Source organism: Rhincodon typus, chromosome 26 (assembly GCF_021869965.1).
Source record: "Rhincodon typus isolate 14 chromosome 26, sRhiTyp1.1, whole genome shotgun sequence".
NCBI classification, from domain to species: domain Eukaryota; kingdom Metazoa; phylum Chordata; class Chondrichthyes; order Orectolobiformes; family Rhincodontidae; genus Rhincodon; species Rhincodon typus.
This window is the reverse complement of record NC_063357.1, coordinates 32672329-32698915: the sequence shown is the minus strand read 5'-3', so window position 1 is coordinate 32698915 and position 26587 is coordinate 32672329. Positions and strand designations below refer to the sequence as shown.

Here is a 26587-nt window from a genome sequence, read left to right as displayed (position 1 = left end):
GGTCTAGAAGGGTCTAGGCCCGAAACGTCAGCCTTCCTGCTCCTCTGATGCTGCTTGGCCTGCTGTGTTCATCCAGCTCTACACCTTGTTATCTCTGTTTATAACACAGGTATGTTTATTCAGCTCTCTGTGTGTACTAAAGCCACAGATTTATCATGATTAATTATTCCAGTTAATTATTAATCGCTGGTTATTGTCTACCAGAAAAATCAATCCATTAATTGTTGACATGAATGCAGCACTTCTAATGGCTCATTACACACAAACAGGAAAGAGCTAACCTTACATCTCTAAAACATGAACTCAAGGCAAGTATAAACTTGGAGGGAGGGAAACATTTTTCTCTGCGTTAAGATATTGCATGGAATTTCACCCTTAGGGCTACATGTCTACCTGGTGTGGTTTCTGCTGCTAAGTGGGAGAAATCATGTAGGATTGCAGCATTAAAGGAACTTTGCTTCTGTACATAGAGTCCAAAGACCACCAAAGGTAGAAATTCTATTATAGCTTAGACGAGGTCTTTGGTTCTAAGTACTGATGCCTATTTGTATGAAAAGGCCCTTAACCTCAACAAACAAATTTAAAAAAAAAATATGATGGTGACCATGGGTGTCTCAACACCTTGCACCAGGTAGATCTGGGAGCTTTGGTAAGGGAGCAAGCAGGAGGATAATAGGATCACTTGCCCATGCAGCAGGAATGCCACCCCATTAGGACAGCATAGGTGACAGTAATAGGCTATAACAAACCATTTTCTTACCATTCTCTTACTCAATTTAGGTTAAGATTGTGAAGGAAACTCTAACCTACTGACTCATGATTGGTTGCATGAGTACTGATAGCCTCCAATAAACTGACATAGACAGCGGGTGCCAGCAGCTTATGTGACCATGAGGCATCACAATTATATCCATTCGTTTGGTCCACGCACCCTCCCCTCACAGTGCCCAAAGACTCCTTCATTGTACCAAAGACAGGATTTTTTCTATGGCTTCTGAACTAGGCCATCTGAATTAGGCCAGAAGCACACACTGTGTGAGAAACAGTTATGTTCTCAGTTGTCTCTGGGTCAAAGGATAGTCCAAATGAGGATAGGGTTGGACTGTCAAAGCTAGAGGAACAATCAGAGAAGGCCAATCAGGAACGTTTCAGCAGACTGTGATAGACTTAAGTAAGGGAGACATCTCTTTCCAACTTTTTCAAGAAAGGCATGGGTTTTGTAGACAGGCCACCACTCTGGGAAGAGTTGGTACAGCCCTTTTACAGCCAAGCAACAGCCAGTGTTCAGGTTGGCAGCAAGGGGCAGTATTGAAGCTGCTTGGCATGCTGGCCCCCTTAGTCTGATGCCAGGAGTCATCTTCAAGCAGCTAAACTGGCCCCTTCTGTCTGTGGAGACTTGGAGATCGACTGGAAAATCTCAGTTGGTCTCCGTTAATAAGAATCTTTGAGCTGTGATTTTCCTGTTTGACAAATTTGGACACGTGTTTCATTTGTATTTATTTTTCTTCGGTGTATGTCCATCCTACAGACTCAATCTCAGTTTTAAACATCTTGAACTTTCCTCAGCAATGTTTCCCGTTAATTAATTTTACTTTATTCCTCATTACTTTGAGGCTGGATTGGCTCTTTTAAAATTATATGTGAGTGGATCTTCTGTGACACTGGCATGAAGCATGGTTGGCACATAACTGCTTGTACAGCCTTCTCCTTTTTACTAGGTGTTGAACATATAAAAGAATGATGGAAAAAAAAAACTACTGGACTCATCAACTCTGAATACATGCACCAAACATCCAACCTCTAATGACACAATCTTCTGGAGGTGTGCATAAAAAAAATCTCCACCACTTGTGATAAAACGTTATAGATAGTTAATTTTAGCTGCTTGTGAACTCCTGAGGCTAACTAGTGGCAGGTATGACAGAAGTGTCTGATTTTGTTTTGAATTTTATGCAGGAATATTTTATCTCTCAGACTGTGTGGCAGCTCAGCACCAAGTTAAGGCAGTTTTTGAGTCACAAAAAAAACTAGCATCCAAGTTCAGCAGGTAATGGGGAAGGCAAATGGACTGTTGGCCTTTATTAGGGGTAAAGGGAATGGAGTATAAAAATAGGGAATTCCTGCTAAATTATACAAGGCACTAGTCAGACCATACCTGGGATGCTGTGGTCCTCTTATTTAAAGAAAGATGTACGGTCATTGGAAGCAGTCTAGAGAATGCTCACTAGGTCAATTCTCTGTATGGAGGGATTTTCTTAGGAGGAGAGTTTGAGTATGTTGAGTTTGTATTCATTGAAATTTAGAAGAATGGGAGGTAACCTTATCGAAACATTGCGATTCTCATGGGGCCTGATGGGGTTGACAAAGACAGCATGTTTACCCTTGTGGAGTTTCTAGGACCAGAGGGCATAATGTCAGAATAAGGGTCGCACATTTAAGACAAAGAGGTCTTCTTTCTCTCAAACGGTAGCTAATCTGTGCAATTCTTTACAAAAAAGAGGGGGCTGTTGAGGTTGGGTCATTAAGTATATTCAAAACTGAGATAGATTTTTAATCAGTGAGGAATAACGGGGATTACGCAGGAAAGTGGAGTTGAGGATTATCAGATCAACCACGACTGATCTCATTGAATCGCAGACCAGACTCGATGGGCTGAATGGCCTACTTCTGCTCCTCCGTTTTACAGTCGTGCGGTCACTACAGCACCTCAACTGACAGCAGGGTATAATTACAGCACGGCCAGTTTACATGGGAATTCCCATTCTAAATGCGGACATAGGAAATCCTCATGGGCAAGGTGCTTCTGAGATCTTTAACATCCCCTTTGTTGCTCCTTAGAGCGATTACTGAAACAACTTCGAAGTTAACAAGTTAATATTGTGCCTGGTCATTTTAAGCTACAAAGCCCTAAACACTGGTTTATGTCGTTGGCTGACGTCCTGGATTGGGGTCTGGGGAGCAGCGTATTCGACAGGTGCAGTCAGGAATTCGGTGCATTCAGAACGGGGCATCCACTGACCTTGTCCTCCCTTCACCTCCGCAGGGTTCGATGGTGGGAGTAATGGGAGTTGGGGTCGTGGCCGGCACATGAGTGACGAGAGCACTGCCCTCCTCTATTGTTCCAAACAACGGCTGATCCTATCCAGTTCCAAACCCCGTCTGCACTGTCCTGGCTTCACTAGAGATACCTCCAGCATCCCTCTTTATCAGAGCTTTTCAGGAATCCCCCTGTCTCTAGAGCAGGGCGAAGATCGCCGGGTCGTCAATTTCATGTCCCTGGATTTGCAAGTGCCTGCTTGTTTAATTTCACAGCGACCCTGTGCACAGGCGGGGGCTTCAATTACAGTGTGAAATTAACGAGCTGGGACCTGCGCTGTCTGCGGGTGGGGGTTCCTACAGCGATTGAAGACAATGTGCCTGGTGCTGGTGGCCGTGTGTGTGTGTCCTACCTGCGGGCTCAGCTGCACCATCCTGCACAACTTCTCTTCGTCCTCCAACACATCCCTCAGCTGCCGGGTACTGAGGATGCCGAAGCCGTCCCGGGACATGCTGCCGCCGCTGCTCCAGCCCCCGGGAAGGGGGAGAGGGACCGCGGGCGCTAGCGGAGCCGGACCATGCGAGGCACGGTATTAACCAGCGAACCGGGACGGAGTGTGTGTGCAAGCAGGGGCGGGTCTAAGGGCTCCAAAACAGCCGCCAGGCGGGGCTACAACCAAGCACAGGGAGCCATTGACACATCCGAGCGATGAGGAATAGGTCAGAAAGGCACGGAGACGGGGCTGATCAGCCAGCAACGATAACAATTTGTCTGTACTGCCTTTGAATCACATCTTGAATTGAATCACATCTCCAGCCTCGCTCAGGCGGCGGGGGGGAACACACGAAGAAACGGGGGAAAAAAAGGAAGACTTGCATTTGTATAGCGCCTTTCGCAGGCTGCCCCCAAAGCACGTTACATCTAGTCACGGACTTTTGAAGTAAGAGTTCCTTTTTAACCGCCACCAAATCGGCCGTGTTTCTAATTAAAGGAACAATTTACAAGGGAGAGGCTTTTCTTCAAAAATAAAGTTCTGATCACCGGATTTGAAGTATAATGATTGTTTTAGTATGTGTGGTAGGCAATTTGAGCTCAGCAAACTCGGGCAAACAGAAATGTGTTAATGATAGCCACGTAATTGGCTTGCCAGCTCATGGGATAAAAAAGACAATTGGTGGAGGTCTCTTGTGGTGCGGAGGTAGTGTCCCTACCTCTGTACCAGTAATAACATCCCTGAACAGGCCCATGAGAAAAATGCAAAACAAACAGGGGCAACATGAAATGTGATGGTGGCCCAGGATCAGGAAGCAGAGAATAGTAATGAAACATAAGCAGAAATTGTTGGAGAAACTCAGCAAGTCTGGCAGCCTCCATGGACAGAGAAACAGAGTTAACATTCTGTGTCCAGTGATGCTTCTTCACAACAGACGGTAGCTAGGGAATGGTGGTATATATGCTGACGACAGGTTGGAGGTGGGGTACAGGAAGGAGAATATTCTGAGAAGAAGCCCATGAGAAAAAAGACAAAGGCATGGATAATGGTAAGGAAGAAAGAAAAGCTGATAATGGGGACCCTTCCTAATGCACCTATTTCATACTCTTTACCCCATATCCCCCCTGTCTCCAGTATTTAGCTACCATCAATCTGAAGAAGTGTCAAAGTATTCATTCTGCTTTGTCTCCACAGATGATACCAGACCTGCTGAATTTCTCCAGCAATTTCTGCTTCTGTTTCACATTTCCAGCATCTGCAGTATTTTGTTTTATTATTATAGTAGTGAAATTTATCAGACTGAGAGAAGTGGACTTCCCCAGTCTGTGCCAGAACCACTGTTCTTCTTAACTTATATTCCATGACTACAGTGAATGTACAGGGCATAATTTCAAAGCTTGCAGATGACACAAAATGTGAACATATTGTGAGCTATGAGGAGAATCTTATTAAATGCAAATGGACAGAAGCAAGCTAACGGAATGGTCAGATTAAGTTTAATATTGAGAAGTATGAAGTGATACATTTTGGTAGGAAAAAGGAAGGAACAAGACAATGTCAAATAAAGCCTGTATTTATAAAAAGGTGCAGGAACAGAGAAAGAGGGGTCCATATACACATGTCATTTAAGGTGGCAGGGCGGGTTGAGAAAGCAGTTCTAAAGGAATCCTGGATCTTATAAACAGGGATATAGAGAACAAAAGCAAGGAAGATATAATGAACCTGTCTCAACTTCTGGTTCAGTCTCAACTATAATATTCTGTCCAATTCTGGACATCAAACTTTAGGTAGCATTAGACAGAGGGCAGAAAAGATTGTCATGAATGGTCCTGGGGTGAAAGACTTCAAATATGTGGATATATTAGAGAAGCTAGGCTTATTCCTGTTCGAGACGCAAATGTTGTGAGGAGTTCTAATAAAGGTGTTCAAAGTCATGAGTGTTGAGATAGAGCAGAGAGGGACAAACTGTTCACATTGGTGGAGATGTTGAGTTCTAGAAGACGTCAGTATATGGTAAATAGCCAAGAGACAACAGAAATGTGAGAAAATATTGTTACATATGACTAGGATCTGGAAAACAGTGGCAGGCAGAGATGAATTCAATTATATTTTTCAAAAGAAAATTGGATCAACACCTGAAGGGCAAAGCATTTCAGGGCAAAAGGGAATAAAAATAGACTGACCATGTTCTATAAAATATGGACCAGACTAGTGGGAATTGACAGACCTAGTGCCCTCCAGCAATGACAAAACACAAGGTTGTCATCCACCCAAACAACAAAGACCACTTGTTTCTAAGAAAGTGTATCAATAATCTTTCCCACGGACAATCCACAGTAGAACATGCTACCATCACTCAAAATCACAGCTCATCACTTGAAATCTTCAAGACCCAAATTCAGTTTACTTCTATTTAAATATGTTAATTATCAGGTCATTTTATTTCATTCCTTTTCAGCAGGCTAAGCTTGGTGTAGTTAATTCTAAATGATGGTGGAATGCAAATATTAGTTTGTGATGTTGACACAATCAAAGCAGAATTACAAACAGAATGCAAAGGCTGATCAGACATAGTTGATTTGATTTTGGAGGGAGTAGCATGGACATAGTGGGCTAAATGATCCTCCTGTGTTGTAACCATTCTGCAATGAAACATAAGGAATACTCTTCGTGAAAGTCACAGTCGAAGGAAAACCAATTGTCAATCCTGTATTGCAGGTAAAGATCTTCACTCACTCCAAGTGCGGCAAACAAGTTAAAAGAGGAAACAGGACTCTCTCTCACCATGAGTGCTAAATTTCAATCATGCTCAAAAGATATTAGAACAATCGAATCACAACAAATCTAAGGATCACAAAGTCACCAGTATCAGCAATACAGGTAAACTCGTTTCAGTGCCTGCAACATTTCAACTATCTGCTCTTCACAACCAGTTAGATTAGTATATCACTTTTTTGTTTTCTTTTGTCCTTTTGGACTTGCTTCTTGTTTCTAATTTGTGAGTATGTGTGTTGCATTACTAATTCTTTTGCATTTAGTAATGAATAAACTCGCTCCTTTCATTAATTCAAGAAAAACTGATTAAATTGGTTCCTTTTAAAACTTATGTTCATATGGGTCTGGGAGAAAGCTATACACAAGGGAAGAGGAGCTAGTTCACCCTCCTTACCCAGTGCTTTAACATTTTGGCACATCACACCTGGATGGTTGTAATACCACAAAATGTGACGGAGGGTATCTTCAATGTGAAGGTGGGACATTGTTTTCACAAGGACTGTACAATGTTACTATTACCAATAGTTATGGATAAATGCATCAGCGACAGGTTGGTAGGTGAGGATGAGGACAAGTAGGTTTTTCCATTTTTTTTTCTTTATTCATTCACAAGATGACAGCATCGCTGGCTAGGCAGCATTAATTGCCCATCCCTAATTGCCCAGAGAGCAATTAAAAGTCAACCACATTGCTATGGGTCTACAGTCACATGTAGGTCAGACCACGTAAGGAAGGTAGTTTCCTTCCCTAAATGACATGAGTGAACCAGATGGGTTTTTCCAACAATCGATAATGGATTCATGGTCATCATTAGATTCTTAATTCCAGGTATTTTTATTGAATTCAAATTTCACCATCTGCTGTGGCGGGATTCAAACCCAGGTCCCCAGAGCATTATCTTGTTGGTTCCTTCATGACCTCCCACAAACTCAGGAATGGGGAATGTAGGTGATAATTAGCAGAAAGTTTCCTTCCCCATGTTTAACCTAATGCTATGAGACTTCATGGAATGTGGCATCAATGTTAAGGATTCTTGGGGCAACTCCATCCTGACTGAATATCAATGTGCTGCCTGTTCTGTGGGTTTGGACAGCTGGTGGAACAGGAGGTAACCAGAAGTGATGAAATTGTGTCTGAGATTTTGCCTGTAAGGTATGAATTTGTGAGCATAACTATGCCAGACACAAAAACAAAGTTGCTGGAAAAGCTCAGCAGGTCTGGCAGCATCTGTGAAGGAAAAAACAGAGTTAACGTTTCGGGTCCGGTGACCTTTCCTCAGAACTGATAGTGGCTGGGAAAACGTCAGTTTATATGCAGAAAATAGGGAGGTGGGTGGGGTAGGGAGTAAACGATAGGATAGAGCCCAAAGAGAGAGAAACACAGTTGGACAGACAAAGGAGTTGCTAACGATCAGGCTGGGAGAGTGAGTAGTTGTTAATGGGGACTGTTAGTGACTAACAACAGGGGGTGTGTAATGGCAGGCTATGTGATAACAAGGCCTGGCGTGTGGGATAGGGGACTGGGACATGGGAGAGTTTAGGCCCTAAAATTATTGAACTCAGTATTGAGTCCAGAGGGATGTAGGGTCCCCAAGCGGAAAATGAGGCCGTTGTTCCTCCAGCTCACGTTGGGCTTCACTGGAACACTGCAGCAAGCCAGAGACAGAGATGTTGGCCAGGGAACAGGGTGGTGCGTTAAAGTGGCAGGCAACAGGTAGTTCAGGGTCTTTTTTGCGAGCAGAACATAGATGTTCTGCAAAGCGGTCGCCAAGTCTACGCTTCCCCAATGTAGAGGAGACCACATTGTGAGCAGCAAATGCAGTAGACTAGATTCTGGGAAGTGCAGGTGAAGTGTTGCTTCACCTGGAAGACATTTTTTTAATAGAGTCCCTACAGTGTGGAAGCAGCCATTTGGCCCATCAAGTCCACACCGCCCCTCCGAAGAGTATTCCACCCAGACCCATTATCCTACCCCTGATTTCCCCATGTCTAACCCACCTAACCTAAACATCCCTGGGCACTATGGGCAATTTAGCATGGCCAATCCACCTACCCTGCACATCTTTGGACTGTGGGAGGAAACCGGAGCACCTGGAGGAAACCCACACAGGCACGGGGAGAATGAGCAAACTCCACACAGACAATCGCCCGAGGCTGGAATCAAACCCGGGTCGCTGGTGCTGTGAGGCAGTGCTAACCACTGAGCCACCGTGCCGTCCCATGTTTGGGCCTTTGGATACTGGGGAGGGAGGAGGTAAACGGGCAGGTGTTGCACCTTCGCCGGTTACAGGGGAAGGTGCCGTAGGGCTGTGGGGAGGTGTTGGGGGTGAAGGAGGTGTGGACCAGGGTGTCCCGGAGGGAACGGTCCCTGTGGAAGTTGCCAGGCAGTTGCTTTACTAGCCTGTGAGTCATTTTTCCCGATCCTGGCACAAACCCCCAGATATCAGTGAGGAGGACTTTGTAGGGTTGCTGTTTCCAGTGCAAGGTGGATCCTGGGTGGTCTGTCTGATTTCATTCTTAGACTTTGTAGCAACTGAGTAGCTTGCAAGGCCATTGCAGAGAGTATTTGAGTGTCCACCACATTCCTGTGTGGAGTCACATGTAGACCAGGCTAGGTACGGCTAGTAAATTTTTTCCCAACAGGACAGTAATGAACCATTTGGGCTTTTACAACAATCAATGATAATTTTATGGCCTCCATTAGCCTAGATTTTTGTTACAGATTTATTAATTGAATTCAATGGATTGTTCTACCCTGCTGGCTTTTTTGAAGTTAATGCCTTTTTTGTAACAAATAGACAAGCTTATAATGTTAGTTCTTTCCAGGCGTGGATTTGATTGCTGGACAGCTGGCTGTTGGTATACAATTGATAATCCGTCCTGAAGAAGAAGTTTTGTTCTCCCATTGTCAAAGCCACTGAGATGCCATTGAAACAAAAAGTGGGCAGTTAGTTGCTTTTTCGTGCTCTTTATTGCAATATAGGTTTCAATGTGTTTCATTTCATGGTAGTTACCATTGATGAGGCTTTTTCCAGATAGTTCAAACAGCAGAAATTATGAAGTTCTGCAAAGGATCTGCCCAAACATATCTACTGTTGATCCACATCAGGGTTTTAGCCTCTCTGATAGGTTAGATACTCTCAGCAGCCGTCTTGTCCCATATAAAGGAGTTTTTTCTTTCAAACAACCATTCCAGGAATTAAACCAATCAATGGAATGAAACTTTAATTATCCATTTATTATAACGTCATGAAAATACACAGTTCTATCTCCAAAGAATGATCTGCATTTGGCTGCTGCTACAATACTACTGAGAATTCTTTCCAGGTGGAGAATAAAATGTTCAAAGCATTATGTCACTCTTGCAATCAGGCATTAGAGGGCACCATTACTCTCTATAAAACTGTTCAGTACTCAGTGAAGTGCAAAATAGAAAAGACTATAATAATGGAATAATGCCCGTAACTCTAGGCCAGGAGTTCTACCTGCTCCAGAAATGTGTCATCACATCTCTGAACGGGTTGATTAAAAATACATACAATACCACATCTGAGGTGTGTGAACACAATTCACATTCAATGATTTGATTTTTGAAGTGGAACCATTTACTTTATCTGTTTACGTTTGTGTGTATGCAGATCTATGGTATGTTTACGTGTATTTTATATATAAACATTTACGTCTGTGTAGGTATGCAGATATATGTCTGTATACAACATAGGAGCAGGAGTTGGCCATTCAGCCCCTCAATCCTGCTCTGCTATTCCAGACCATCACTGATCATCCAACTCAATATTATTTTCTAAAGCTCCTCCCATATGTCTTGATGACCTTAGTATCTAAAAATGTATTGATCACTACCTTGAATATACTCAATGATTGAACTTTCCAAAAATTTATTACCCTTTGCGTGAAGTAATTCCTCCTCATCTCAGTCGTAAATGGATTGCCACTTATTCTAAGATTGCATTCCCACAGTTAGAGAAAACAATCTTTATATATTCACTGCGTATCCCTTTAAGAATTTTGTAAGTTTCTATGAGGTTGTTTCTCATTCTTCTAAATTCCAGAAAATTCAGGCCCAGGCTCCTTACAGGATAGCCCCATCATCTCAGGAATCATTTTGGTGACACTGCTGTGCTTCCTCAATGGCATGTATAGCCTTCATTAGGTTAGGGAATCAAAGCTGCATACAGTTGTGGTCTCACCAAGGTTGTATACAATTGAAACAAGACACCTTTACTCTTGTACTCAAATCCCCTTGTGATAAAGCTCCTAACAGCTTGTTCTGCTTGTATGTTAATCTTCAGTATCCAAGAAAAGCCAAGCCCCCTTGGATATCAACATTCCCCAGTCTTTCAACACTCTGTTCTTCTTATCCAAAGTGGATAATCTCAGACTGAGATGATAAGATATATGAGTAGAAATGGGCTATTTGGCTCATCAAGTCTGCTCTGCCATTCAGTCCAATCATGTAATTCTAATAAAAATAATCTAATAATTCTCAATTCCACTCTTCTGCCTTATGCCCATAATCCTTGATTCCTTTATTGATTAAAAATCTATCTTAACCTTGAATGTACTCAACGACCCAGTCTCTACAGGCAAATGTTTTAAATAATTTCAAAAATGCACTAATCTCTGAGAGGGAAAGAAATCCTCCTCCTTATCTGTCTTAAATAGGTGACCCCTCTTTCTGAGGTTATGCCCTCTGGTCTTAGACTGTCTCACAAGAGGAACATCTACCCGTCAAGATCCCTAAGAATCTTAAATGTTTCATTCACGTCACCTCTCATTCTTCTAAGCCCCAATGAGTACAAGCCCAGTCTCCTCCTCCTTTCCTTATAAGAAAATGCTTCTACACCTGAGATCAACTTAGAGAAACCTGTCTGGACTGCCTCCAACGTCAGTATATCTTTCTTTGGATAAAGCGACCAAAACTGTTCAGTATGTCAGCTGTAGTCTGATTAATGCCTTGTATAGTTTTAGCAAGACTTCTCTGTTTTTATACTTTGAAATAAAGGGTACAATGTATTTGCATTCCCTAGTACTCACTGAATTTGGATGCTAGCTTTTTATGATTCATCCATAAAGACCCATTTAAATAGAAAATATATGCAAGAGTAGGCCATTCAGCCCTTAAATAATATTCAGCTCTTCGATTCTTCCTGCTAAAGTGCATAACTCACATTTTCCTCCATTGTATTGCATCTGCCATGTTCTTTCCCATTCATTCAGCTTTTCCAAATCCTCTTGAAGTCTTTTTGTGTCCTCTTCATGATACGCATTCCAATCTAGGTTTGTGTGATCTGCAAAATTGTCTTATCAAGGCCTTCCCAGGATGAAGAGGAAGAGTTCTCTCACTGTAGCAGAGGCAGAGATCACTGCAGCTAGACTGCACAACAAGCTGGATAAGCAACTCACCCTGCAGAACTGCTGAAAATAAAGGCAGACAGCGCACTTTCTGTGACCTGAAAAAGAATGAGGAACTACCCAGCACAGAGCAGTGAGAAGGAGAATGCTGAGCCAGAGCCTGAACAAGATATTGCTGCAGTGCTAACAACATTAGAAACTGTTGACTGCATTTTTTCACCTGTCTGGCTTGTCTGCAGACTCAACATACTACAGGGCTCATTCAGAACACCCAATTTCAGGCAGTAATGCAGATTGTCATCAAGAAATAAAGGTAGTAGAAATACAAAAGAAAGTGATTTTTTTATTTCAAGAAAATTGGATAAAAGAATGTATTGCAATGGCATGTTAACTTTTCACATATTATTGGAAATACAGTACAATTTTAAATACAATTTTATCTTATAGGTGCATTTTAAATGTTCAAAATAAGTCATTTTTAAATATTGCAATGCATTAATATCTTAAAGTAAGACGCACTTGTCTGACATCTTTTTTGTTCTTGTGTGTGGTCATCCATCTGCACTGATCCTTGTGGTACTCCACTAGCCATAGTCCTTTCCTGTTCCCAGAAATAAATGCAGCTTCAATGTGTTTGATATTTTTTGCTTTTGCTGTTGCTGAATGAAAATGAATGTTTTGTACCATCTGAAGGCTTCCTTATACGCAATCATTCCACATTGAACAATGAGAAGGATGCAGAGCCACACTGGGCACTGAGACAGAAAGGATAGAAGATGGGTTGAGGTTGGGGATGTATGTCTTTGTTTTTAAATAGCAATGGACGTAAGAATGTGCCCTTGCAAGTGTATTGAAGTTTCAGTCGGGCTATCTATGAGCCCTGAGAAGCATTGGTTTGAGGTTGCTCTCACACTACATACATGATGAAGGGTGACTCAGAACTTCAGTGCCTGACCAAGTGCACAATTGGGCTTTAAAGATGGTACCAGCAGTGGATCCAGGCAGTGTTGAGTAATTCTGCCAATGATAAATGGGACAATATGATGTCACGGTGGCATTGGGGGATGGTGCAGAGGCAATTAAATGAGTTTTAGAGTTTCAGAACACCCACTAGAACTCATGGAGTGAAAACCTCCATGAAACATGCAAAAATGGATGCTTTGCTCATTTCAGGCAAAATTTAGCCTAAAGTTTTTATTTACCTTCTCTGCAATTTCTCTATTTCCACTATAAGTCCTCGTTTCTACTTGTAATGGGCTTACATTTGTCTTTGTTAATCTTTTCCCTCTTACATTCCATTAGAGGTCTACAGTCTATTTTTATTTTCTTGCTAGTTTACATTCAAATACTATTTCTTTATCAGTTTCTTCGTCCCCCTATGCTGAATTCTAAAATGATCACATTTACTACCACATCTTTTTTCTGGCAACTTTGTAATTAAATGAAAACTTCTATTAAATTGTGGCCACTCATTGCCTAAAGGATCTTTAACAAGAAGATTATATATAGCCCTTTCTCATTAGATTAGACCTGAAATAGCCAATTCTCTAGACATAAACATTATCTGGACATACTGTTCTGGAATGTATATAATTCCTGGAATTCACCCTCCATAGCATTGGCACTCATTAGATTTATCCCGTATATATGTAGACTGAAATCAAGTGTAAATATTGCATTATCCTTGTTACATGAGCATGCAATTTCCTGAATTATACAATGATCTATATTACATTTACTGTTTGTTGGCCTATCAACGGCACAACTTCTATCAATATTTGTTGCCCTTTGCTGGTTCTTAGCCCCATCCAATCAGATTGCTCAACTTCATCATCTGATCAAAGATCTTCCCTCATACATTTTTATTTCCACTACTTCACCTCATTTTTCTTTTTTGTCTATCCTTCCTAGATAGAGTCATAGAGTCATACAGTGTGGAAACAGACCCTTTGATCCATGCCAATCATAATCCCAAACTAACATAGTTCCACCTGCCTATGCTTGGCCCATATCCCTCCAAACATTTCTTATGCATGTACTTATCTAAATGACTTTTAAACATTGTAACATATCCACCACATCCTCTGGAAGTTCCTACAAATATAAACCCAAAACCCTCTTTGTTACTGAACGCACATCCATAGTAACTTGCAAATGATTACTGAAGAAATTACATGCACAGTCACCAATCGCATACTATAGTAGCCGGTGTTTGGCAGTTAAGTTGCAGGAGCCCACCAGGGCCAGAAATTGCAACAGCTGCTACATGTTGCATATGGAAGTATGAGTTTTTTGGAAGTTGCATTTATTTGCTGTGAGCTTCTGGTTTATTTTTTCCATAATACTTATCGTCTTAATAATACCACGTTCCTTCTTTCAAATATCTTTGTCTTTCATTATCCCTTAGATTGTTAAACCCAGGAACAAGCCTTATGCCTTGTTTCTTAATTGCCTTCTACACTTCAATGTCTCCCTTGTGACTTAGTGACCAGAAGTGCCCAAGGTGTACTTTGAATCAAAGTTAATATAATTTTATCATAATTTAGTTTCATTTGCTGTACAGTTCTCTATATAGTAGCACTTATTTTGCATTGTTGGGTATTTCTGTGGAGTCCCTAGGCATGTTAACATTGAGTTCAGTAAAACTAATTAGTTTGCTACTTCACACTTAGCTGTTCCAACACCATTATAGGAATACCATTATAGCCTAGTTTCCTCTTCCTATATGCTGCAGTATATAATTGTGAATGTTAAATGGCATCTGCAGTAACACTGCCAATTATTCCCCAACTCAATTTTTATTTTTCAAGTTGCCTCTTTCTGAATTTTTCCTAATTTGAAATCATCTGTGAATATAACTTGAGTTTCTAAACTAAGTCATTAATGTAAATTAGAAACACCGGCAGTTCCAATACAGAGCCTTTAGCTACACAAGTCAGCACTTAATTTCCCTTACACAGGAATTTCTGATCTAACCAATATCCTCTGCCTCTATTGTTCAGCCAAATTATTATCCTTCCCCAACATTACCTTGTATCCTTATAGTACATAGCTTAAATAAAGCCTTTTTTGTGGAACTTTGCCAAATGCCTCCTACAAGTCTAGGTATCAAATTGTTGAGTTTTCTACAAACTACTTACAACTACAATTCCTCACAAATGTTTGGTCAGGCAGATGTTCTTTTGAATCCATATTGGTCTGCAAATTTACCCCTAATGGATTCATTCTGGTATCTTCTATTGAATTGAGGTAACATCTTTAGTTCATTCCATCTTCTTTGTCACCTCTCTGAAGGTGAGCACCATGTTAGCTTGGATACTGGCCCCTCAGTAATATCTGGTGATTCCCTCATAATAATCATCAATGCCTCACAAACCTCCTTCCATCCCCTATAACTCTTTGGAGTAAATTCCATCCATTGCTGCAGATTTTTAAATTTCCTTCCCTTCAGTCTGTCTTAGGAGACTATCCTATGCGAACAAAAACTTACATTTATAAGGCATCTTTAGTGCAGTAGCATATTCCGGGTATTTTACAAAGGGGAGTATTCATCTTTAGGAAGATTTATGCGAAGCTGACAAGTTGGGTTTTGGGGAGTAGATGGCACATGCCACACACGATCAGTAAAACATTTGTCATGGAGGGTGTTGTACACAGCAATTCCATACAAGCAGAGCTTACGATGGTTTGTGTACTCCCAGGCTTTCAGTTTTTTGGAAGCCTTGAGGAGCCCATATTCCATGCATATAACATTGCAGTAGATTGCAGACCCTACTTCATTTCTTTGAAGCAATGTCTCCTCAAATTTGAGCTGCAATTCAGTCCCATGCTCCTGTTATCTTTGGCCACTGGCTACAGAGAAAATTTGAAGGTCCTCCTCGTGGATGTACTCCTGGCCTTGGCCAAAATAACCAGTATCAAGTCAAGGTAGCAGGCCAAGGGGGGGAAATTTTTGGACCCAAATGCTTGCCCCTCTTCTGTGACTACATCCATGCCATGATGGCTCTGGAGACGGAACAAACAAAGTCCACTGACTGGCTTTACTCCATCCAGCATCAAAACATTTATTTTAATCTAAATTGAATGACCCTTTAAAATTTGACTTTTTGTTGCAATGCCTCTCAATTAATTAAGTTTATTTGCAAGTTAATTTAATCTTCAAACGAGTATAGATTGAAACCTAGATAAACAGACACTCCCAATAACAAACTTTGATTATCAACAGGCCCAGGTAACTCACATTGTAACACATATACAAGGCACCATGAAACCACAGACACCTGCCATATCAAAGTTCTTATATAGTGTTTACCAGTGGCTTGACCCTGTTGGTGCCAGGAGTTGAATTCTTCCAATGTGACTTGCTGACCCCTCCATCCTCTCCTTCACTCAAACTTCTGGCTGGCTGGCACAGTGGCTCAGTGGTTAGCACTGCTGCCTCACAACACCAGGAACCATGGTTTGATTGCAGCCTCAAATGTCTGTGTGGAGTTTGCACATTCTCCCTGTATCTGTATGAGTTTCCTCTTCGTGCTCTGGTTCCCTCCCACTGTCAACAGATGTGTAGGTTAAGTGGATAGGCTATGCTAAATTGCCCACAGTGTCCAGGGATGTGTGGGTTAGGTGGTTTGGGCATGAGGAATGCAGGGTTACAAGGATAGGCTAGGAGAGTGGTCTGGGTGCAGTGCTACTCAGAGGGTCAGTGTGAACTCAATGGGCCAACTGGCCTGCTTCCACACTGTAGGGATTCAATGATTCTATGTGGCCCCATACCTCACTACAGCCACAGTCCTTACTTACAAAAGCAATCAGAATATTTACAAGCACTGCTGGCCCACAGCGATTCCACTCTCAGGCGACTACCTGTGGGAGTTTGCACATTCTCCCAGTGTCTGTGTCTCCCACAGTCCAAAGATGTGCAGGCTAGGTGAATTGGTCAAGTTAAATTGCCCTGTAGGTGGGTTAGCCATGAGAAATACAGGGTTATAAGGATAGGGTAGGGGGATGGGTTTGGGTGGGATGCTATTTGGAGGGTTGGTGTGCATTTGAAGGGTCGAATGGTCTGTTTCCACACTGTAGGGATTCTATTCTATTCTAAGCCCTGAAGTGCCAGCTGTTTCTCTTCCATCATTATGAACAGATTCCACAAATAAGTGGCACAGTATCTGTTTCCTTATTAAGTTTGGAAGAAGATAAATTTCTTAGAATTGTTGCAGCTGATTAAGTGATGTTTGTAATATTTTTGTAAATTTGTTTTACAGTTTACAAGCTGACCAATTTATAAATAAAGATGCTGCAAAAGAGAAAATAGATCTAAGTCCCATAGTTGTCCACAATTTACAGATTTCAGTTAGGAAGACTGATCGAAATTTAATCTTTATTACAAGGGATTTGAGTACAGGTGGAGTGAAACGTTGCTTAAATTGCGTAGAAGCTTAGATAAACTGTACCTGGACTACTGTGTCCTGCTTTATCTCAGGAAAGGTATTATTATCACAGAGAGAGTACAATGAAGGTTCAACTGATCTGTTCCTAGGATAGCAGGACTGTCCTGTGAAGAGGGATTGACAAACAGCACCCATACTTTCCAGAGTTTTGAAAAATGACATGATCTAATTGAAATTTACAAAATACTTAAAGGGATAGGTAAGATAGATGCAGGTAAGATGTATTCTATGGCTGAGGAATCTGAAACCAAAGGCACAATTTAAAAATAAGAAGGATGCCAATGTTTTGAAATTGTTTTCATTAAAGGGTTGTGAATCTTTGGAATTCTCAACCACAGACAGCTCAGTCTTTCAGTGCGTTTAAATAGAGATTGGTAGATTTCTGATTACCGATGGCATAAAGGGTTATGGAGTTAACGTTGGAAAAAGTCATTGAAGTGTTTGATCAGACATGATTATATTGAATGATGGGATAAGTTTGATGGGCTGAATGGCTTATTCCTATGTTCCTAGAATATTACTTTAATTTAAATCTAAAATGCAGGACAAGAGTCAGGTTCAAACTAGTGAAAAGCAAAATCAGGATGAGGATGAGAAATTGATTTTTGTAAAAACAAAGATTAACAATTGGAACAGACTTCAGGATAAATTAGTACAATCAGTCTAGGAACCACTGGATATTTCAGCAGAGTTGGAGAAAGAGATGTCCAAGGTGGGGTTGTGAGCTTTGTAGATAGGATTCGATAAAATGGGCCAAACAGTTTTCATCATCAGTAATCATCCTGTGTTGTGAACCACTACTCCAACACTGGTTTGTTTTTAAACTTAGCATCTATAGTCCTTCTACTTTCCAAGTATGACTTGCACTCGGTGACATATTTACTGAGCTAGGAATGGTGACTTTGCCTCTGTGAGTAGATGAAACATCTCTCTGGAGATGAAGAAAGCTGACTGGACAGGGTTTAAGCTTTCAATCTTTAACTCTTGCATTATGTGAACCATGAAATGAAATCCTTGCATTAAAATATAAAGACAGAATGCACAAAAAACTTGCACAAAACTGTGGAGGAGGATGGTGTATTCACCATCCTACAGTCGACAGTCTGAAGATACAACAGTTCGGATGTTCTCATGACTTGGATATGCTGATAATTATATTTCAAGACTGAAAGCTCAATCTATGCAATGCTGTCCAGTCACATTACTTCAACACCACACCAATATTTCGTCTATACACTGAGGCAAAGTTTGAGTATCTTTAACCACCCAATGAACGAATGCAGCTTGCCTGCTAAAGTGATTGCTGAGAGGAAATAAACATCTCAAAGCCAGGTGATTGTAGTTAAGTGAGTAAGTGCTACAAGTAAAAGATTCAGTGAACTACTGGTATGGTGACAAATGAGTCACAATCTCATTGGTAGAAGAAAAGCAGACAATGCTCTGGTGTCTGAGAATGAAGGATTGCACACCCCTACCTCTGAGTCACATTCTGCAGTGTTAAGGTTGTAATGATTGTATTGTTTAAACTGTTGTAAAAGGTTGTCAATTAAATGTTTGACGTCACAAAAAAAATCATGGGTCTGACGCTTGGTCTTTCAATGTTATACCAGAGGTTTTCATTAGGAAGCATTTTGGCATTGTACAGCTTCCTTTTGTACAAGTTTAGTTGATGAAAGTGAGCCTGAAGTATGATTTATCTAAACCTAAGTCGACGATTAAGTTTAAGTAGCTGAGAGTTGTTCATTAGTCATGCCCAACAAGGAATAAATAGGAACAGTGCAATTTTTTTTTACAGCAGTATTTATTCAAGTTGTTACTGAAGAGGATGAATTTCATTAGATTGGCAAATGCACTACCTAATGCACTACCCATGAAGCTAAAACTTGGTTAGTGCTTGGCCAGGAAATTGTCTGTCCCAAACAACCATTTCCTCCGAAGCAGCAGATTTGATTTTGGAGGTTTTACTTCATCATCATCATCATCAACTTCCTGCCTCATTTCCCCGATGGTCTAAATGCATAGGCATTGGCTGTTTTCTAAACCAGACCCATCTTGATAGGAGTTGGCAGGGCATTTGATTGAGGGTGGCAGCAATGCAGCTGACCCTGACATATCACTTATTGCACCCAGCTTCCAGCAAGAGAGGCTAAAAAAAATGCAGTATGTAAATGTTGACTTAATTTGCCCTAGATCTATTTGCCCTAATTAAGGACAATTGCTGAGCCCCTTCACTCTGCCCTGACTGGGATCAGCAAACATAATAGAGACCAGAGATTGAATCTGGCACTTATATGGTCTGTGAGACTTAGATTCACTCCAGATGTTGGCACGCACCCACTGAGTCATAAGTCAGCCTTCCCTCGTGATTTATTTTGTAGCTTATTTGCCTTAATACACAGTATTTGTGACTGTAATGAGTTTACTGTAATGACTCCTGAGTTTAATTGTCTTTTTGAAGGACCTGGTTCCACCCTATTTTAATGAGGGAGATTGTGTAGGCATTTGAAAACCTGTTGAATAACAATTAATAATTGACCATTATAGTACAATTTATTTGGAATGCTGACTATCTTTCCAATAAAAACTTTAAGCTCCCCTTGACTTCACTAAATAACTTTGCAACAGTTCCAAGTATTCACAGCCAGTTCTCTGATTTCCAGTGCTTTTCCTGGTGTTGGCATGGTTTCCCCTAATTTTCCAGTGTTTTTCTCCATTTCCCATGCCCTTCCCATCTCCACGTTTAGGCCAGTTCCACTCTCATTTGGTCTGCAGTTTTCTTGGTATTTCAGATCTTTCACTAAAGCTGAAATCCACAAACCCTGAAAAAAAATGTGAAGGTGATAGCCTGAACTTTAACAAAGTGATGCTCCTCCAGACTACACTGAAACTTGGAAGTAGTGAGTAGGAAGCTTGTGTTGCCAGAATGTTTGGCATAGTTTGTAAGTTTCTATCCGTGCCAATTTTGACTACAAATGTCTTGGCTGTTGGCAGTTATTAGTGTCCCAAAACTGGGAAACCCCAGCAGCGTAATAAGAAAAAGAACTCTTAATCCAGCAGGATAGATAGATAGATAACAGCTATGTATCTGGATAAGAAAGAGATTCAATCTATTCTCAGCAAAGCAAAATGGGATTCTTAAATCATGACTAAAATTATTCCAAGTTATGGACAACACCTAATATTTATTGCAGTTATGAATTCTAGGTTTGTTTTCCTATTTTAAGTACTTTAAGTTAGTAGGACTAATAAAATGGATGCATTTACTTCCAGTGAAAAGTGTGATTGTTGAATTCTGAAGTTAGTGATTTAGATGGGCTGAGCTCCAAGCCACAAAGCCTTGTGCCTAGGACCAGTCTCCATGCCTCTTGGCAGGGCAAAAGACTACAAACATCTTAAATCCCTGAAGAAACTGGCAAGCACCACGTACTACAATCCTTCAGGACTCTGGCCATGCATTTGCTGCTTAATCTTCTGCAACATTTCTTGCATCCGCCGTAACTGGAAGACAAAAGAATGAAAATGATTTTGCCCAGAAGTAAAGGTGTCCTCTTAATCCTTTCCCACATCCTTTGAGGGCTGTAACTGGGTCCTTTACTGCTTGCCAATAACTCAAAGTGGTTTTACCCAAATGGCAACACAGGGCATTGTGGCCAGCTTTGAACGTGTCCTCACCCCTGAAGTTCACATGCACGCATGCACACATCCCACAGATGTCACGTAATGGCAGGACTCTTCGTTAATTTCGACTTATGGTAACTCTATGATCAGCTGTAACGTTCCACCACTTACAGGAAGATTTAATTTATATAGTATCTTTCCTCCCTCTGTATTGGTGATTGAAGAAGGCCATAAAGAAAGAGGCAGGTCTAGATCAATGGAAACCAAAACAAATAAGTTTTCTGGTGAGCTGTCCACTCCTCCTCCTTCCAACACACTCAAATCGATTGTCCTTTTCTAACTGGATTCATTCAGAGATAATTAAAAATTGAGAATCCGATACTTCATTTTAAGGCGTGGCTTTACAACGCATTTGTTGTATTTATATTTAAATACGATATGCAAATAAGTGAATACACAAATTGACAGGTTAAGCATCATCAGAATCAAGTCTTAAATGAAACTGTACAGAACATGAAGTATTAACCTCTGTTGACCAGTTTGATTGATTATCACCAACTCCTCTGGTTCCCTGATATGGACACCTTCTATTTCGCCTCAGATTGGACCTTGGTAGGATATGTGCCTCCAAACCATCACCATTGTGATAGAGACCCTCAGCAGATTTGCAGCAAAATAGGATGATAACATAAAAAGAGATCTGTATTAACACAGGGTTTACAATTCTGAACTGCAATGGGTGGATGAAATCTGTAGTGGCAAAGTTCTCTTACAGATAAGCCCTTAGATCGTGCTGGTTTTTGTTTCATTGGTGTCCCAGTGAAAAGTAGCAATAGCCTTGGGAATCTAAATTGCCCTCAACTTGTAATCACAGTGATGTTCATCAAACATAATAAAGTGCTGTCCTAATTGTGTCTGCAATTCTGTCTTTGAGTAAGTTGCTCATTAACTATCTTACTGTCATAGTAGGAGATGCATACTTCTACTGGAGAACTGTAATGAGTTAGTGTTAAGTTAATGTGTGCATTTACCTCATTAATAATGATGATTTAGACCCTGTAATCTTCAGCACACTAATTATAATTTTAATTCTCCTAGTCCTACAGATCTTAAGGCACCCACACACAAAAAAGGTTAATTCAACATGCACATTTCTTACCTCTTCATCCTTCTCCCGGATTATTTTCTCCGTCTCGTTATCTGTCAATCCCGATATGAGCGGAATCGGGAAATCTGTGCCACTCTGTCTGGTTAGTTTGCTGAAAATGATTGGAGGGACATTTATGTAAGGCTCATGTAAGGTTAATCATACAATAGAGAGCTAAGCTGAATATAGAAAATACTGTGGAGTCAACAAAAAAGGGAATAAGAGAGATGAAGAGACTGTATGAAAATAGATTAGCAGCTAACATAAAGGGAAATCCAAAAATGTTTTTCAAACATATAAGTAATACATGATAACTAATGATAAAAGTGTAGTCATGTGTAACTTAAACATGGAGGCTGATGTCCTAACTGAGATTTTTGTTTTGTTCTGATGTGAGAAATAGTTGCTGCCAATGTGCTGGTAAAGAAAGAGGCAGCAGTGATATGGAGAGGATAACAATAAAGTGTTATTTAAAAGTTTTACTGCATTTAAAAGTCACCCAGTCTGGACAGTTTGATGCATTGGATATTATTGATAAGATTAAGCTTTTAAATTGTTGAGAGTCTGGTCATAACTTTTCCAATCCTTGCTGGATATGAGCTGAAGATAGAATCATAAAATCCCTACAGTGTGGAAGCAGGCTATTCAGCCCATCAAGCCCATCAACTACTGACCCTCTGAAGATCATCTCACCCAGACCCACCCTGCTTCCCTATCTCTGTAGCCCTGAATTTCCCCGCGCCAATCTACCAGCCTGCACAACTTTGGACTGTGGGAGGAAAATGGAAAACCCATGCAGACATGGGGAGGATGTGCAAACTCCACACAGATAGTCACCCAAAGGTGGAATCAAACCCAGGTCTCTGTTGCTGTGAGGCAGCAGTGCCAACCACTGATCCACCATGTTGTCCTACAGATAGCAGGCTAGAGGATCGCAAATGCTCACTAATATTTAAAAATGGAAAATGCATACAGACAAACAAGTTAATGCTGGTGCTACGAAAACATTTAAAAACAATGATCAAAGCCAAAAATTATTTGGCATTTGAGTCTAATAAAGAAAAGTCAGCTGAGATTTGTGAAAGGAAGGTTGTGCATGGCCAATTTATTGATGAGATAACAGGGAGAATTGAGAAAGGTGTTGAGGTTGTGCATCAAAAACGCACTTAATGAAGTACCTCATAAGAGGCTTGCTGCAGAATTAAAATTGGTGGATTTGAGACTGGCTAAGGAACAGAGAGCAGTGAACATTGGAGGGAAATTTCACTTGATTTGGCTGTCTCTGGTTTCCTTTGAGATGACATTAGAGTTTAATATAAGATCTAAGGCAGGCTCGGCTGCAAGAAGGTTAACTCCCAGTGGCAGAACCAAGCCCCTTCTTTCTGAATGCTAATGACCTAGAAATGGCTGTATAAGGCATTGTTTCAAAAGCTGCGGGTGACCTAAAACTTGGAAGTGTAGTTAAAGGTGTGAAGGACAGGAAAGACACTGGTCAAACATTAAGGCAAAAGGCAACTGAAATTTAACACAGGTGTATATTGTAACACAAGCGTGTATAGTGATATACTTTGGGGGGACAAATGAGGAAGGGATATAATGTACAAACTAAATGACAATTTTATAGGGGGTCAAGAAAGGAAAGGTCTGAGGATGTATGTGAAAAAAAAACTTTGAAAAACAGAAAATTAGAAAAGCAGAACAGTTGAGACTCAAAAGGTATCCATTCATGCTTTGTGTCTGTAATACTTGAAAAAGAGTTGCACACCATGACCCCACTTTCTAGCTTAGCCTGTGGGTTAAAGTATTTCAAGTGCACTTGCAAACATCTTTTAAATGTGAGAAGGATATGTGCCCCTACCACCCTTCCACCCCAGTTAAAAATTTCTCCTCAACTCCTCTCGTGGTATTTTTGGTTCCAGGCAGCTTTCCCTGCCTTTCATATTGTTCTGGGCAGGCAAGCAAAGATGGTTACTCTTTTCATGTGATTTGTAACAAGTTGCCCACATAATATCCCAAACTCTTTTTAACCGCCTGAAGTATTCATGGAGGGCCATGGTTTTCACACCTCAAGCTCCTTATCAATCAAGGTCTTTGATTGAAGGAATGCCATCCAGTCAATGGATCTTATTGTTTCGGGTCCAGTGACCCTTCTTCAGAATTTCTGTCTTTGCTTTGGATTGTATTTGCACTGGTACAAATGATCAAACTTCAATTTTCTTTCTGTTTTGAATACGTCTGAGAATGTCTTCCTTTCGTCTCTTTGGAGGTGTTTCCAGTCTAAATCCACAAAGAGAAAGTTGAATGATTGTTGGTTTCTAAAATGGACTCAATCTTGAGACTCAGTCCACTGTTTAACAATATAACTTTTAGAACAGTTTCCAAAATTAACATCATGACTCTCGATCATGACAAGTGATTTATACAAATCTAGCTTAAGCTTCCCTGCTTATATTTTATCAATAAATCGATCAATAAATCCTGTACTTCTTAACCACCTGATCTACCTGTCCTGCTAATTTCAGGGATACATGGACATGCACTCCAAAGGTCCCTCTGTTTTTTCACACTTGCAGGATTCTACTATTTATTGACTGTTTGTTTGCCTTGATTTTCACCCTCAGATGTATTACACTGCACGTCCTGGATCTCTCTGACTAGTCCATTGATATCTTCCTGCAGTCTATAGCTTTCTTCCTCACTGTAAATATCATTGTCAATTTTTGTATCATCTGCTAATACTTTAATCATGCTCCTCATATTTAAGTCTAAATCATGGATTCAAAGGACAAAAATCAATGGACCTAGCACTCCGCTCCAGTGGAACCCTATTCTGAATAGCAAAGTTACAAATTCACATTGACTATTCATCTTGCCACCAAGTCAATTTTGAATCCAACTTGCCACATGAACTTTGGAGCTCTAAAGCACACTCAGCTTTCTGACCAGTCTGCCATGTACCATGTCAGAATAATTGCTAAAATCCATCAAGACTACATCAACATGTTATCCCCATCAACCTCTTTGTCTCCCCTTTATAAAATTCAACAACCGTCCCTGAACAAACATGTTGATGATCTTCGATTAATTCAGGACTTTCTAAATGTCAACAAATACTGGCCCCAGGGTTTATTAACAACTTTCCACCATGGAATGTTAGTCAGACATGATTTGCCTGTCACAACATCTTTGCTGTCTCTTATTAACCCATATCCTAATAAAAGACAATTAAATTTGTTTCAGAATATTGGCTTGGATTCTCACCAAGTCAGGATGACATGGAGAACACTTTAAAATAGCAAGCACGTCCTGATTCCAGGATTCCACTCCTCATTTCCAGGCCTTCCAATTTTCATCAACATGCAATTTTCAGATTCTGTTGTTTGGGACATTTGTTCAATTGATCAGTGATTAATTTTACAAATTAAAGAACTTTTAAATTTAAGAAATTGTTAATATTGACAATTACCTGCAGTAAATCTGTATTGCCCACCCAAAGATTCTTTGTCAGAGTTTGGGGGAGTCTTTAACAATGTTGCAACACGAGTGACCAAAGAAAACTGGGTTGTAGCAGCGGCTGGGGGCAAATAGTCTCTGGCAGGTTACTAGTTTGAAACAGGATATTCCTGCTGGCTCCGGTGAGCTGTTGTATGGCAATAACTGCGACCACTAGATGGCGAAGCATTCTTTTGTCCACACAACCATTTCTCGTTTCAATCTTGGGAATTGAGCAGGAGCTTTCACAAGAATGATTTCAAATGCCATTTGACATGGTTATTTTACTAATGTGCACTCCAGTTTTTTTTTTTTAAAAGTACCTTTCTTTATATTCATACTCTTGAAGTGTCTTGATGCAAAACATTAACAAACGTTCAAACTCAGTAATAGTAGGAACTGCAGATGCTGGAGAATCTGAGATAACAAGGTATAGAGCTGGATGAACACAGCAGGCCAAGCAGCATCACAGGAGCAGGAAGGCTGACGTTTTGGGCCTAGACCCTTCTTCAGAAATGGGGGAAGGGAAGGGGGTTCTGAAATAAATAGGGAGAGAGGGGGAGGCGGATAGAAGATGGATAGAGGAGAAGATAGGTGGAGAGGAAACAGACAGGTCAAAGAGGCAGGGATGGAGCCAGTAAAGGTGAGTGTAGGTGGGGAGGTAGGGAGGAGATAGGTCAGTCCAGGGAGGACGGACAGGTCAAGGGGGCGGGATGAGGTTGGTAGGTAGGAAATGGGGGTGGACCTTGAGGTGGGAGGAGGGGATAGGTGGGAGGAAGGACAGGTTAGGGAGGCAGGGACGAGCTGGGCTGGTTTTGGGATGCGGTAGGGGAAGGGGAGATTTTGAAGCTTGTGAAGTCCACAATGATACCATTGGGCTGTAGGGTTCCCAAGCGGAATATGAGTTGCTGTTCCTGCAACCTTCAGGCACTTGTGGCACTGCGGGAGGCTCAGGATGGACATGTCGTCTGCGGAATGGGAGGGGGAGTTGAAATGGTTCACGACTGGGAGGTGCAGTTGTTTATTGCAAACCGAGCGTAGGTGTTCTGCAAAACGGTCCCCAAGCCTCCGCTTGGTTTCCCCGATGTAGAGGAGGCCACAACGGGAACAGCGGATGCAGTATACCACAGTAGTAGATGTGCAGGTGAACATGTGCTTAATGTGGAAAGTCTTCTTGGGGCCTGGGATGGGAGTGAGGGAGGAGGT

At 41.1% G+C, this 26587-nt stretch overlaps 1 protein-coding gene and 1 long non-coding RNA gene across 11 annotated transcripts in view; one reads left to right on the top strand and one right to left on the bottom strand.

Moving 5' to 3' along the window:
• The first annotated feature begins 3879 nt into the window (after positions 1 to 3879).
• LOC125486186 overlaps positions 3880 to 26587 on the top strand; it is a 56202-nt gene continuing 33494 nt past the window's right edge. Inside the window, exons 1-2 of the long non-coding RNA XR_007264872.1 lie at positions 3880 to 3977; positions 6249 to 6410. This is a non-coding gene — a long non-coding RNA (uncharacterized LOC125486186). The remainder of the gene's footprint in view (positions 3978 to 6248; positions 6411 to 26587) is intronic.
• The window catches only part of LOC109924869 (septin-5-like), a 155271-nt gene continuing 147976 nt past the window's right edge, over positions 19293 to 26587 (bottom strand). For 8 of the 10 annotated variants that reach the window (XM_048612731.1, XM_048612740.1, XM_048612738.1 and 5 more), the window contains one exon: positions 21736 to 22001. In XM_048612731.1, coding sequence (XP_048468688.1) covers positions 21770 to 22001 — 232 coding nt within the window. In that variant the 3' untranslated portion in view covers positions 21736 to 21769. Of the gene's footprint in view, positions 20623 to 21735; positions 22002 to 26587 lie in introns of those variants that run through there. The other 2 variants (XM_048612730.1, XM_048612732.1) reach the window with 2 other exon arrangements.